At 34.5% G+C, this 12,811-nt stretch overlaps 1 protein-coding gene across 1 annotated transcript; it reads left to right on the forward strand.

Annotated features, from left to right (window-relative positions):
* The first annotated feature begins 3,649 nt into the window (after window positions 1–3,649).
* On the forward strand, window positions 3,650–12,771 carry LOC137385877 (aspartate--tRNA ligase, cytoplasmic-like). Its single transcript, XM_068072458.1, has 14 exons — window positions 3,650–3,681; window positions 4,153–4,200; window positions 4,383–4,485; window positions 4,688–4,862; window positions 9,170–9,272; window positions 9,456–9,558; window positions 9,735–9,809; window positions 9,958–10,126; window positions 10,221–10,355; window positions 10,573–10,789; window positions 11,582–11,702; window positions 11,947–12,139; window positions 12,226–12,297; window positions 12,497–12,771. The coding sequence occupies exons 2-14, from the start codon at window positions 4,181–4,183 to the stop codon at window positions 12,586–12,588; spliced, it is 1,578 nt and encodes a 525-aa protein (XP_067928559.1). The 5' UTR covers window positions 3,650–3,681; window positions 4,153–4,180; the 3' UTR covers window positions 12,589–12,771.
* The last annotated feature ends 40 nt before the right edge of the window (window positions 12,772–12,811 follow it).

Here is a 12,811-nt window from a genome sequence, read left to right on the forward strand (position 1 = left end):
CATTTGTATACGAAAGAAACACTATCAGTGTCTAAGGAGCTGAGCTTAGGTGAGACTTAGTTGGTAGACTACAATGACCTTATGGGTTGGTTCAAGGATATGGAATGAATATCATTTGCAGATTAGCCTTGTCTAAAAGTTTCACAAAAACAAATCTTCAAAGCTGTTTCTGGTCTTTAGGCGATAATGATTAGTGATCGAGTTGTTGATGTACACCTTGGTTGCATTGTCTAGAATCAGCGCCAGTTGTAAGAGTAAGAAAAAGTTTTCCCATTTTTCTTCAATTCTAGGCATTATACCCTCTAACTTCACTCCCTAGCACAAAAGCATTGCTCTTTCTTCTCATCGGTTTGTATCGGGTTCCTCAAAAAACTGTTGATGAAAATTATTACATTACCTATGACATTTTATTCAGAAACCTTGGATGCTACATTTTTTCTTGGTCAACATTTTTGCATTTCACTGGGCTGCCACCACTGTACCAGATTGTCTTTTTGTCCAAGTTTTCTACTCAAGTTTTACCGGATAGTTTTGTTACAACATATTTACTGTACTAAAACACAAACTAGCAGTTGTTTTAAAACACAACATTTTCTTGTAAAATAGCGGGTTAATGCAAAACTATAAAGATACACCTACCCTTATGTAATTATACAGTAACAGATAAAAGGTTGGTAAATCATCACAAAATTTAAAATAAGCAGTCAATATATTTGCAACCAATAATTTAGAGGTGATACTAACAAACAAGGGTGCTCACTCTAAACCAGAGTTAGAAAAAAACCACGGTTTTTATGAAAAAACCGAAAAGGAGCAGGTATTTTAGATTTAAACCAGTTTTTATAGTTTAAACCGGTTTTTATGGCTTTTATAGTTTTACCAAGGTTTTCGCAATTTTAAGTCAAATTAACATCACTTACTATAACTGCATGATTGAGTATTGAACATACATATGTGGAATCATCTATTAAAGATGGTACTGTGGGAGTTGTTATGGAAAAAAGAAAGAAAACATGGAAATTTCGGAATTAGTCTTTAATCAAACATGATCGATGAAATACAGAGCAGAAATCTTATCACATAAAGTGAATATTTTACATTCAGCTCTATGCATAAGTAGGAACTTTAATCCAAGTGATTAGTCGCGTGGTAGCGTAGAGCAGAGCATAATGCAGATGCATTGCTAGTGTTTGGAGCAGTGGCAGATGACTCAACTTCTATCACCTGAATACTAGCATCACTGTCTAAATTGGTGTTTTCAGCTTGACATTTTGCTACCTGAGCTTTAAGCCTATGTGCGTGACCTCACATTACTATAGAACACCTATTACATTTTGCCTTGAAACCTTTGCCTTTTGCAGTTCGAGTGAAAAACTATCAAACGGAATACTATTTGCGAGGCATGTTGAAAATTTGAGGCACAACTTTAACTTTTCAAAACACAAAAAAAACTTAATAAACTGAATTCTAACAATCCAACTACTTTGGCTTGTGCCCAATAAATGAAATATTAGTTTGCAAACTTGAAGCTTTTGCCCAAAAGGATTTTATTGTTTTAATTTCTAATTGTAAGAAATCCTTTCTCACTGGCCAGACTTGAGAAAGTATTCATTCATTATTAGAGACGATGATTGGATTAGTATATTTCACATGGTTTTTATATTTCATCATTAAAGTGATCATTATATCACTTGATAAAAGCAATTGAAAATGAAATTCACTAATTCATTGTTGTGCTAGGATTTCATGTAGCTTCAACTTGAGCTCTGCCATCAATTTACTACCGTGTCCTAAATAAACTTCCACAGCTGATAATTACATATAATTGCATTTATACCGCACATGACCCACTAGGAGCTTAAAATATTATGTTTTTCACAACAAATGATGAAAAACCGAGAAAACCATAAAAACTGTTTTTTTCAGTTGGTTTAAACCGGGTTTAAACCCTGCTCTAAACACTATCACATATCAGTCCAAACAAAGGCGATCACTTGTTTTAATCAACCCAACCAAGCTTTCAAGATGACACCATTTCACATCGTGATCAGCAGAGAGAACTTGTTAGAAAGCTTGGACAAAAATTTCAATTCTGTAGAAAATGTATATATGGCTAAAAAGTCTTCTCACACTTATATTGATCATAATGCTCTACATTAGCTAGGCTTCAAATCTTCATGGTTACGAAGTTTTAGAACAAGTGAAACAAAGATAATATGTTTAAAAACGAAACCAAAAAGATGTGACAGTGTTGATAAAAATGACCGCTAGTACTATGTTTGTTTTTCCTAGTAAAAATAAAAATTCACATCACCTTTATAAATATATATAAAGCGAACTGTAAGGTTTGTTATAATAAACAGTTGTACCTTCGAACATTAAAATGTCACAACATGCTGTTCCAAGCAAAAAGGGACTTTACACCAAAAGTAATTTTTTACATCTAACGCCTGAAGTTTAGAAAAGGATCACAAGGTTTATAACTCAGGTTCATGAAAATCAAAAAGAATGTCTAAGAAAAAAGATGAAAATAGGTATGCTAAGGTAATTTGAGTTGCACCATGCCAAAGTTTTTGTCACTACCTCTACCTCCAAGCCTACAAACTGCCAAACCTACATTTTTGTTCAAGTATTGCTAAAGCACAGGAACAATAAAAACCTCTTTTCATTGATCACTGTTTTATTAATTTAGTTTTTTCCTTTAGTTTTTACATTATATTTTTTCATAGTTCTATATAAAACATCTGTCTTAATATTACATGAAATTATCTGCAGTATTTATTAATTAGTTAGTATATGTTTTTTAGTTGTAAAACAAATTAAACAGTATTCTGATAGGAATATTCATTCCAACATATGACGGCTTTAACGTATCAAACAGATCTCAAAGCAAATTATCTTTGTACGTAAATGTTTGACTATATGTCTTTCTGTTATCCTAGAGTGTGGTTTATAGCATATTATATGTAGTTTTTTTAAAAACCTTTGGATACTGCATATTTGATCGTACAATCTGGATTGTTGTTACAATGGACACTCTCTTTATCGTTACATATTGAGATTTTTTCCAATTGAGCCATACAATTAATAGTCAACACGATTCTTGTAAAAATCAAGCGCATTTGCCTTTGTATCCAATATACCGCACACCGCATATACGCCGTGGCTTCAGTTTGTGCTCAACTTTCAAGAAAAACACTTGAATAGTAAGCTTTCAAAATAAAAAGCTTGCCCAGAAAATGACTGCTCAATTTTGATCATAATTGAATGAGTGGCAGCAAGCCATTACAATGTTTTAATGACAGTCTGATGCTCATAGAGATATTTTCTGTAAGAGAGAGTAATTTCTAGATATCATGTACAGTATAAGCTGTTTATTATGTTTATTCGATCACATTAATCAATGTTATGTATTAAACTACTAACATTATTATGTATTATTACTGTAAAAATGCAATTAAAACAGAAATGACGAACAAACCTACACTGTACTTATCGTCGCATTGTGTTATAAATTAGGAACAGTTCTAGCAGTACCGAAGGGCGTCTGCACAACAGGAAACTTGAGCGAAGTATTACGTATCACAAAGTTGTGAAACCATCGATTTTCAAACGCATATGATCAATTACACGCTTACACATACTTCCGACGAGTTTCTTCATTCATTCATCGTATGTCAGGTTTGTGGTGCAACATATCTCCTATTAAACTAGATGTTCCTTAAAGTAAAACAGTTAATAGGTGTCTTGCTTATTGTTGGTGTAAATACTTTTCACGCCATCACGTTTCTTTGTTTGTTCTATTTCATAGTTGTACATGTCTATCTAATTTGGTTTGTAGCTTTTACTTTCACTGTTTATGCCGTATAGGTCTGCATATTCGCACACTTTTCGTTATAATAGTTATTGACGGGCACTCGATAGCTATATGTAGTATTACGTATTTGTACAATTCCTATTAGCCTACGTCGTTTTGTGACTTTATACTGAATATAACACCATCAATTAACTACAATGTGGAATATATTGTTTTAAAGTGTAAGGCGTAGTAGCTAATGTTCAATTATGTTGAAGTTGACTTTTAACTCATTTTCTGGCGAACCTATAACAAACCATTACATAACGTAAATGAACTTGTTTGAATTTTTGCAGACAGACGGAGTAAAATATAATATTCTTGATGGAAGACAAAGAAAACAGGTTGCTATATTATGCTAATTTTGTGACCAAATCTAATAACTTATACTGTAAATTAAATGTTTTGAAGGTAAAACTATACGAGAATATTTTGTTTTTGTTGATGTTTTTAATGTTCTAACTTGATTGTGATGCTACTGTATAGATGTACAGAGGGAGATTTAGAAAAGCAAAATGTTTTGTAGCTCCACGGAACCGTCTAAGAATGCTTTGAAAAAAGCCAAAAAAGAAGCTGAAAAGGCAGCAAAAAAGGCACAAAGGAAATCAGAACAAGCTTCCGAAGCTGGGGTAATTCACACCAATATACATGTATATTATGTTGAGCCCTATTGAATGTGAGCTCAGATACATTGTCTCACTTTATAGTTGGCCAAGTAAGAATGAATTATTACGTTGTTAGTAGGTATTAATGATCATTTTTTACAGCTTTGCACCTTTCAATATTCAAACCTGAGAAACTTAGATTTATGCAACAAATATTAATTTTTAGGCAGGAGAAGCCACTGAGCTGGCAGATGTTTCAAAAGGCAGCTATGGCTCTTATGGGCTGATGCAATCTGCAGAAAAATGTGACAGAGAGCTTATTGATATTCGCACTCTTGATTTATCTCGAGCTAATAGTGATCTGTGGATTCGAGGACGACTTCATACCAGCAGAGCCAAAGGTGGTATTAGATGATAGGGATGAACTAATAATACCTTTTATAAATAAAATCATGTATCATGGATACAAAATAAATCATGGATCTCATCTCAAAATTGAAATTAGCTTTTCTATTGATACGATATATTACAAGTTCCAACCTAACCAACCATAAAGGCTGAAACGCTCTAAGCAATATGTTGCGCAATATCAGGCCGAGTGGCACCAATCTGTGCAGGAACTCGCCCAGTGAGTTGATGGTGAGCGATAATGCTAGATACTGTGAGAATTTTCTCCTTCTGTTAATGCGGATAACTCTAAATCTTATAATCCCGACTTGACCATGGTTTCTGTGATCATGACACATATATAAAAATTGTAAAGTATTATTATTAAAAATACACTGTATGTTTATTCATTGGCGGCATTATCTAGGTTCGTTGAACCTGCCGGGAATTCTTGCACAAAGAAATAGAAAAATAACAGGATGCATCTTTATTTAAAAAGGGAAGTTTTGAAGTCTGGGGTGCTTGGTAATAACAATTAACACAATTTGAGTAGAAATTATTTTAAACAGTCAAATTGTGTTGTATGAAGCATATTTTTGCAAAACTAATCAGTCCTAACTTCTCAAATTCACTTCAACTTTATTTAGCATGTTGCTTATTACACATACATTTAGCTTGGTAGTTCATTACTTCAGTTGGCCATTTCTTAAACCGCTTTTCTTAGACACGCTGATTCCGATTTTGAACTCAAAATAAGGGTTGGTCCACTAACTTTCAGAGTAATGAAGGCTTTTTTACAGTGTTTTAATATCGGTCTCGAAAACAAAACGTACGCAACGTGACATACGCAAGCTTTTTAGGAACGGAAATTGGGAATGTTTATTCTGATTTAGAATGATAGAGATGGGTGTCTTAAAACCCATTATTATTTAAATTCAGCCTTCAAAATAATCTCAGTCTTTTCTGAAAGGTAGATAAGTTATTTAACATTGCAAATTTAAAAATAAGCTCAAAAAAGCGCGATAGCAACATCAGCTTGTGATAAAATGCCGCTTTTTTGAACTCACCTTTTTCGGCGTTCATCCTATTAAGCATCCTGTAACAAGCTATGAGCAATCGTAAATAGTTTATCTACCTTTGATAAAAGAATGAGATTATTTTACAGTCTGAATTTAGATAATAATGTGTTTTAAGACACCAATCATCTTTATCATTCTAAATCGGACTAAACATCCTTACCTTCTGTTCCTAAAAAGCTAGGCTACGTCACATATTTATAGGCGGAGCTTGTTCTGCCGATTGTGTTGTTTTCGAGACGGATATTGAAACGCTTTAAAAAAGTCTTCATGGTTTTGAAAGTTAGTAAATCAATCTTTATTTTGGGTACAAAATTGGAATCAGCGTGTCTGGTTTACCTCGAAAAACTGATAAATGTTGTACGTGGCAGTTATGGTTTCAGTTCTGGTTGATCATAATAGTCAATGCTCATCAAAATATTGTTAGGTATTCTGAGTTGCTGTTCGAATTTTGTTACAAATATGTCATTTCAGTTGTAATACACTCACATATCTTAATAATCGGATCCTTTTTCTTGATCAAATCGTAACAAAATTTTATCATGAGTTAAAACTCATTCTGAAGTGTTTGACAAAAAAATAAACAGCACCATTTGAATTCTCAGCTTTCTACCTTTTTGTAATTGCTAAATTGCCATGCCATGTTTGAAACCAGCTTAATAATCATTACGTTATGCGCAACCAATAGTATTTTATTTGAGTATTTTAACCGATGTAATAAGTATAACCACAATTAATCCTTTGTATAGCAATGTAGCCGCTTGAGCTAGTAGATGCTACCAGATGTTTCATTCATAAACCTTTATCGCTATAACTGGACACACTGAGATTTATGGTATACTAGCCGAATGTCTGGCGGTGCCGGGTAATAAAAATTCTTTGGACAGAAAATTTGTTTTATTTAGCAAATGCAACATTTACTATTCGACCTTTTAAACTTCATATCATGAAAAAAGTGTTTTTGTGCAATTCCAATGAATTGAGAGAAAAAATATAACAACTGTAAAGGTTTTCAAACAACTGTAATTTTTAAATATCATATCATGATAAAAGTGGTTTGTTGAAATAAATTAGGAGAGAAAATAAAATTGTGGAGGTGTTTGTAAATGTGAAATCATTAGCAAGTAATGGCTAAGTATGGTCTGTTTTGCTACGATTACAATGAGAAATTATTTGGTATACAATTATATGATTTTAGTTTGTTTCAGTGTTGTCATCATAAGGCAAAAATATCATATAAAGCAGTATAGAAACCCATAGAAATTATCTAATGCAATCACCTCCTGGTAAAAATCATCATCAATAAAAAATAGCAACAAAACAATATGTTAACCTTAGTAACTACAGTTATCTACAATAACTTTAGTGCATTTTGTAGGTGTGGTCTGCAGGACAGTGTAACATTACAATGTAATACCTGCAGAGTTCTTGCCTTTGAGACAGACATGTAACATATTCGCTGAATTTGACTCAAATGAATTTAGCTTACTAAACACTTCCTTGGAGGAAGTTTTTTATGTATTTTAGTAAATTTTTAACTAAAATTTTGTCACTTATCTGTTTGCGAATCCGTCTTTACCATAACGGATACTGCTAAACTGAGATAGCGAGTGGCAAAATAGCACATTGACATTTTTGTTATTTCGTCGTAATCAGTACAACAATCGCCAAACTTTAATTTCGGAAGAAATTATTGTTGATATCGTATGGCGTAAAACAAATTCACCCTAGTATGGTGAGGATCAAAAAGTATCGCGTTTCATAGTCAGGCGAAAAATATTTTATAACGGGCATCGTAACCCGTGGGCACAATGTATCAATTAATACGTCATTTAGCGTGCGCGATCGAAAAAAGGGTATACAGTATATGATAAGAGCAATAGAATTCTAATGACTCTCTCTTTCTCTATGCAATCCCTCTCTTTAGAGTAAGATGTCTGCTTGCTTTATTGATGACTGTGTAGCTCAGTCGTTAAATGCATGATTAGAAACTTGTGGTTGCTATCTCTGTGAGTTCAAATCCAGCACGAAGCGAGCTTTTCATTCTAAGATTTTAATAGCTATAGCTCGGTACACCGATTCACAGAATCACAGACACACAAACATAGATTTATATATATAAATCTATATATTTTATGTATATATGTACTAGCGGTGAGCCCAGTGTTGCCCACGATTTCATTCATTTTCAACCAGATAATCCACAGCGCAAGCATAGATTTTCAATGCCAACTGTTACACTGCTTTCGTGCTTTTTCGGGGTCCATTATCGTTGGTAATAGAGTGTTGGTCTCCTTGGCTAAATGTCAAATTTTTGAGTACCAAACAAACCATTGTTTTATGAAGCCCTTTAATAACCCCTATATTATTTCTTATGTGCAACGGTTCCTAGCAAGATTACAGGATGATCAAAGGCTTATAAGTATGTAGATAGAGAGGTTTATGCTATACATTAAAGTTATGACAAAATTGCTTTCGTATTAAAAATGAAGATATCAAAATTAATGAAAATTAAGGTCAGCAACTAATTAAATGTACCAGCCTTCCTATGGTTCCTGTTCGCGATTTTGTAATTAGGATATTGTGTGTATTGAGTATCTTCTACTTGAAAAATGTTGTTGACAGAATACAGCCAGAGAGCACTGGGCTGGTTGCTTTATAGCAAGCATACCACTTCAACCGTTTTCATTAATAATTTCACAATCATAGGACTAAGTAGATGATCTAGATGTTACTTCCATTGTATAACCAATAAATTAAACATTAACAAAGGCACATGGAAACAATTATAACTTAATAATAAATTAATGACTTACTTTATCAGAATACTTTTTTCAAATCAAATTTCAACTCACTCTCAAGTTTGTCCAAAACAAATTCAAGTCCACTAAAATGGGGCTTGATTCAAATATTTGTGTCGCCAAATACTCAAATCTGTGAAATGTATAACAATTATTAGCGCTAACTTTACCAGTTTTTTCTAAACGGATTTTTGTACTGAGGTTTAATTTTCTACTTAACATTGACAATTTCCAGCTAGAAAGCAAAATATTATATCATTTTAATCAGCATATATATGTACTTCCGTAATAATAGACCTTATTTAACTTAACTTTAATAAGACTCTGTATTTAATAGACCTAACAACTCAAGATATGTAAGTGCCTAGTTGTGGCTGATTTGGCTGTAACAGATCACATGTTATTTTGCTATGATGTAAGTCAGTACTAAACTTCCTACTGCAGGCAAGCAATGTTTCTTTGTGTTGAGGCAACAGCAGTTCACTGTACAAGCAGTGGCAGCAGTCAGCGAAACTATGAGCAAGCAGATGATAAAGTTTATTGCTGCGTAAGTCTAATTTAGTTAATAACTAAAACTTAATTTTTAAATTAAGTTCATCTAGTATTTCTGTGTTGGCCCATATCAAGAACTTTTACCAAATTACACTATATTTTTGTAGATGCTTCTATCAAATCTTTGAACTCTGTGATACTTGTAGGTTCTCTTATAGGTTGATCTTTGTGTTGGTAGAATTAGCAAAGAGTCCATAATTGACGTGTTTGCGAGCATACAGGCGACTCCAAATAAGGTAGAGAGTTGCACCCAGCAGGATGTGGAGTTACATGTGAAACAGGTAAGGGGTGACATCCTCATGAACTTCTACTTAATGCGCGTTCAGTATTTGAATGCTTGTTTCAGTAAAACACGCATTGTATTCTTCAGCATTTTTTCAATCACGGATGTTTGTGCTATGAATCTCAACATCTCGGTGTTTTTGGTATTAAGCACTAGCCTCTTGGTTTTCCATAGGTTTGGATAGCGAGTGTAGCTGAGCCAAGACTTCCTCTTCAGATTGAGGATGCTGGAAGACAGGACTCTGAAGATGTATGTATGCATATGTTTTGCCATCAATTTTATGGTAGTTGCGATGTGTAGCTATTCTTCAGTATTAACGCATTTTCTTTCCTTCCTGTTATCTGTATATAAACCAGGCTGCAAATACTGGACACATAGCTTTCTATCACTATCATAGGGGCTGGCAACTGTTGGTGCTGACATCAAACTTGATAACAGAGTTTTAGACTTGAGAACATCCACTAACCAGGCGATCTATCGAGTTGAGGCCGGCATAATGAGACTCTTTAGAGAGTTTCTTACTTCTCAGGACTTTGTCGAGATTAACACACCCAAAATGATCTCTGGTGAGTCTGCATTTTGGTGCTTATATATTCTTGATTCTCTGCTTATTACTTCTTCTTTTTGTGAGTTCTTTGAGCATGTTGGCTGTTGTTTTAGCTGCATCTGAGGGCGGTGCCAATGTGTTCACCGTTTCATACTTCAAATCCAACGCTTATCTTGCCCAGTCTCCTCAGTTGTACAAACAGATGGCGATAGCTGCAGACTTTGGAAGAGTCTTTACTGTTGGCGCAGGTCAGTCCGTCGTCTTCTTAGCTTTCTTATGGTTGTGTTAGTACGAATATTGCAGAAATTTCTTCAGATGTAATTATGGCTTGATCATCTTTTTAGCTCAAGCTTGCTGCCCTTGTTATGTAATTATTTTTGTCTCGAATTATTGATTGTTTGGATTGTATGTTGTAGAAGAAAACCAAAAATTGTTCTGCTAACATTAAGTTGTTGCTGTTTTCAGTATTTCGAGCAGAAGACTCGAATACTCACCGGCATTTGACGGAGTTCGTTGGCCTTGACATGGAGATGGCTTTCAAGTTTCACTATCATGAAGCTGTTGACATGATTGGCGCTATGTTTGTGAACATGTTCAAAGGTCTGAGAGACAACTTTCAGACGGAAATCGCTACTATTAACAAGCAATATCCAGCTGAGCCATTCAAGTTTCTTGATCCTCCGTTAGTATCTGAATGGTTTTCTCCACATTCAGCGTTTCTCGTTGTATTGCTATGTTTCCTTTTTACAATGTGTAAATATAGATAACAGAAGGGAGAACCAACTTTGAGTACTGGTTCTTTATAAGGGTAGAAGTTGATCCTCATTGCAAAAACTGGGCATGAGCTGGTAAGCATTGTCATTACAGCTGAGAAGTGCCGAAGGTCAAAGTTTTTGTCTTTGATATTGCTAGTTAACCATTTCTGTTTTAATGCTATATATAAAGTTATTATATGTAAAGATTTGGTTTTGTTTATTATTTTAATTTATTCATATTTAAAAAATATTTTTCATTTCAAAACGCAATCTTTTGTTATGAAATGTTGTAGGTTTTTGTAACAAAAATGTTAAAAATCGTAAGTCAATGGGTGAGCAGCTAGTAAAAACATCATGTAATGCTGCCCATGCATTCATTGTCTAACTGTCATATCAGCTATGCTACTCGAATTCATTCAATGCTTTTCTTTGTATACCCGTCTCAACTCACTAATATTCTTTATCATTCATAACTGGAAGAGGTTCTCATGTTTTGTTGTGAAATTCACATAAATGCTATTGCTATGCTCAATTCGCCATAATAGCATTATCAGTGTTCCCCATTGAAGATAAACAGCAATTTTATTTCCAATTGATATTAATTATTTCATTTGCTGCTGCATTCGGCATGATGGGAACTTGTAAGTTATTCGATTCACTTCTCTCGCTCATCATTACAAAGGAGCAGTAGGTCTATAGATGTGCTGAATCGGTTGCAGGTTGAGACTGGAATTCGCTGAGGGAATGAAGATGCTGCGAGAAGCTGGAGTTGATATTGCTGATGATGAGGACATGAGTACTCCAAATGAGAAGCTTCTTGGCAGACTTGTGAAGGCCAAGGTAGGTAAGAGAGACACACTGAGTCACAGACACAAGTAGTTGAGTGGCGTATGAGGAGAATGGCTGGTGTAAACTAAAAGTCACTTGAAATACATGTAAACTGGAGCACAACTATACACTTACAGGTGCAGTGGAGAAAGAAAGGTGAGCGATTGTGTGCCGAGCTATTCCTTGCATGCTTTAGCTCATTCGAACTGACCAGCTTCTATATCATCGGTATCATCAGTTAAATATTGTGTTGTAGTATGACACAGACTTCTACATTTTGGACAAATTTCCCATCAACTTTCGACCTTTCTACACTATGCCTGACCCTAACAATCCCGAGGTTGGCAATTCTTATGACATGTTCATGAGAGGTGAAGAGATCTTATCAGGGGCTCAGAGGATCCACGACCCAGAGTTTCTCACCAAACAAGCCAAGGTCCATGAGATTGGTAAGCTACAGGTTTGCCAGTGATAAACTTCTGTACTGCTCTATAATTTAGTTAAAAAATTTTTAATTCATTCGTATGTTTTTTAGACATAGAGAAGATTAAGGCGTATATCGATTCGTTCAGATATGGCTGTCCCCCTCATGCTGGAGGTGGTATTGGTGAGTTTCTATTTAACAATCATATAATTAAGTTCGGTCTGTGATTGATGGCCGGGCGTTCGTCAGTCATTATGCTAATGGATCGCACATCATCATCATTGCATAGAGCAGAAAACTCCAAGCTTTTGTTTATTAACATCTTGTTGATCTAGTTACCTTTTTATAATTAAGTTAATTAAATAACTGCTGTTTAATTCAGGGCTGGAACGGGTTGTCATGCTCTATCTTGGTCTAGACAATATCAGAAAGACATCGATGTTCCCTCGTGACCCAAAGAGACTCACTCCCTGAGTAAAGCATCTGTATTTCCCTCCGTTGGCAGCTCCTTTATTACCCTTGATTCTTTTTATTACTTCTTTTGTGTTTGTGTTATGCTATTACAATTGTCTCTTCTGGACCAAAGTTGACTATACACAATTAAGTTCTTCATACGTATTAGACATTTGTTGATTAATACATGCGTGAAAGGTGTTACTTCTTATACGCAGTTGTAAACCAGGCACTTGCATCGTTT

Source organism: Watersipora subatra, chromosome 1, assembly GCF_963576615.1.
Source record: "Watersipora subatra chromosome 1, tzWatSuba1.1, whole genome shotgun sequence".
NCBI classification, from domain to species: domain Eukaryota; kingdom Metazoa; phylum Bryozoa; class Gymnolaemata; order Cheilostomatida; family Watersiporidae; genus Watersipora; species Watersipora subatra.

Coding starts and splice junctions, on each gene's coding strand:
- LOC137385877 (XM_068072458.1), top strand. CDS start 4,181: ATGGAAGACAAAGAAAACAG. Junction 9,810..9,957: donor GAAGACAGGACTCTGAAGAT/GTATGTATGCAT, acceptor TCACTATCATAG/GGGCTGGCAACTGTTGGTGC. Junction 10,790..11,581: donor TTCAAGTTTCTTGATCCTCC/GTTAGTATCTGA, acceptor AATCGGTTGCAG/GTTGAGACTGGAATTCGCTG.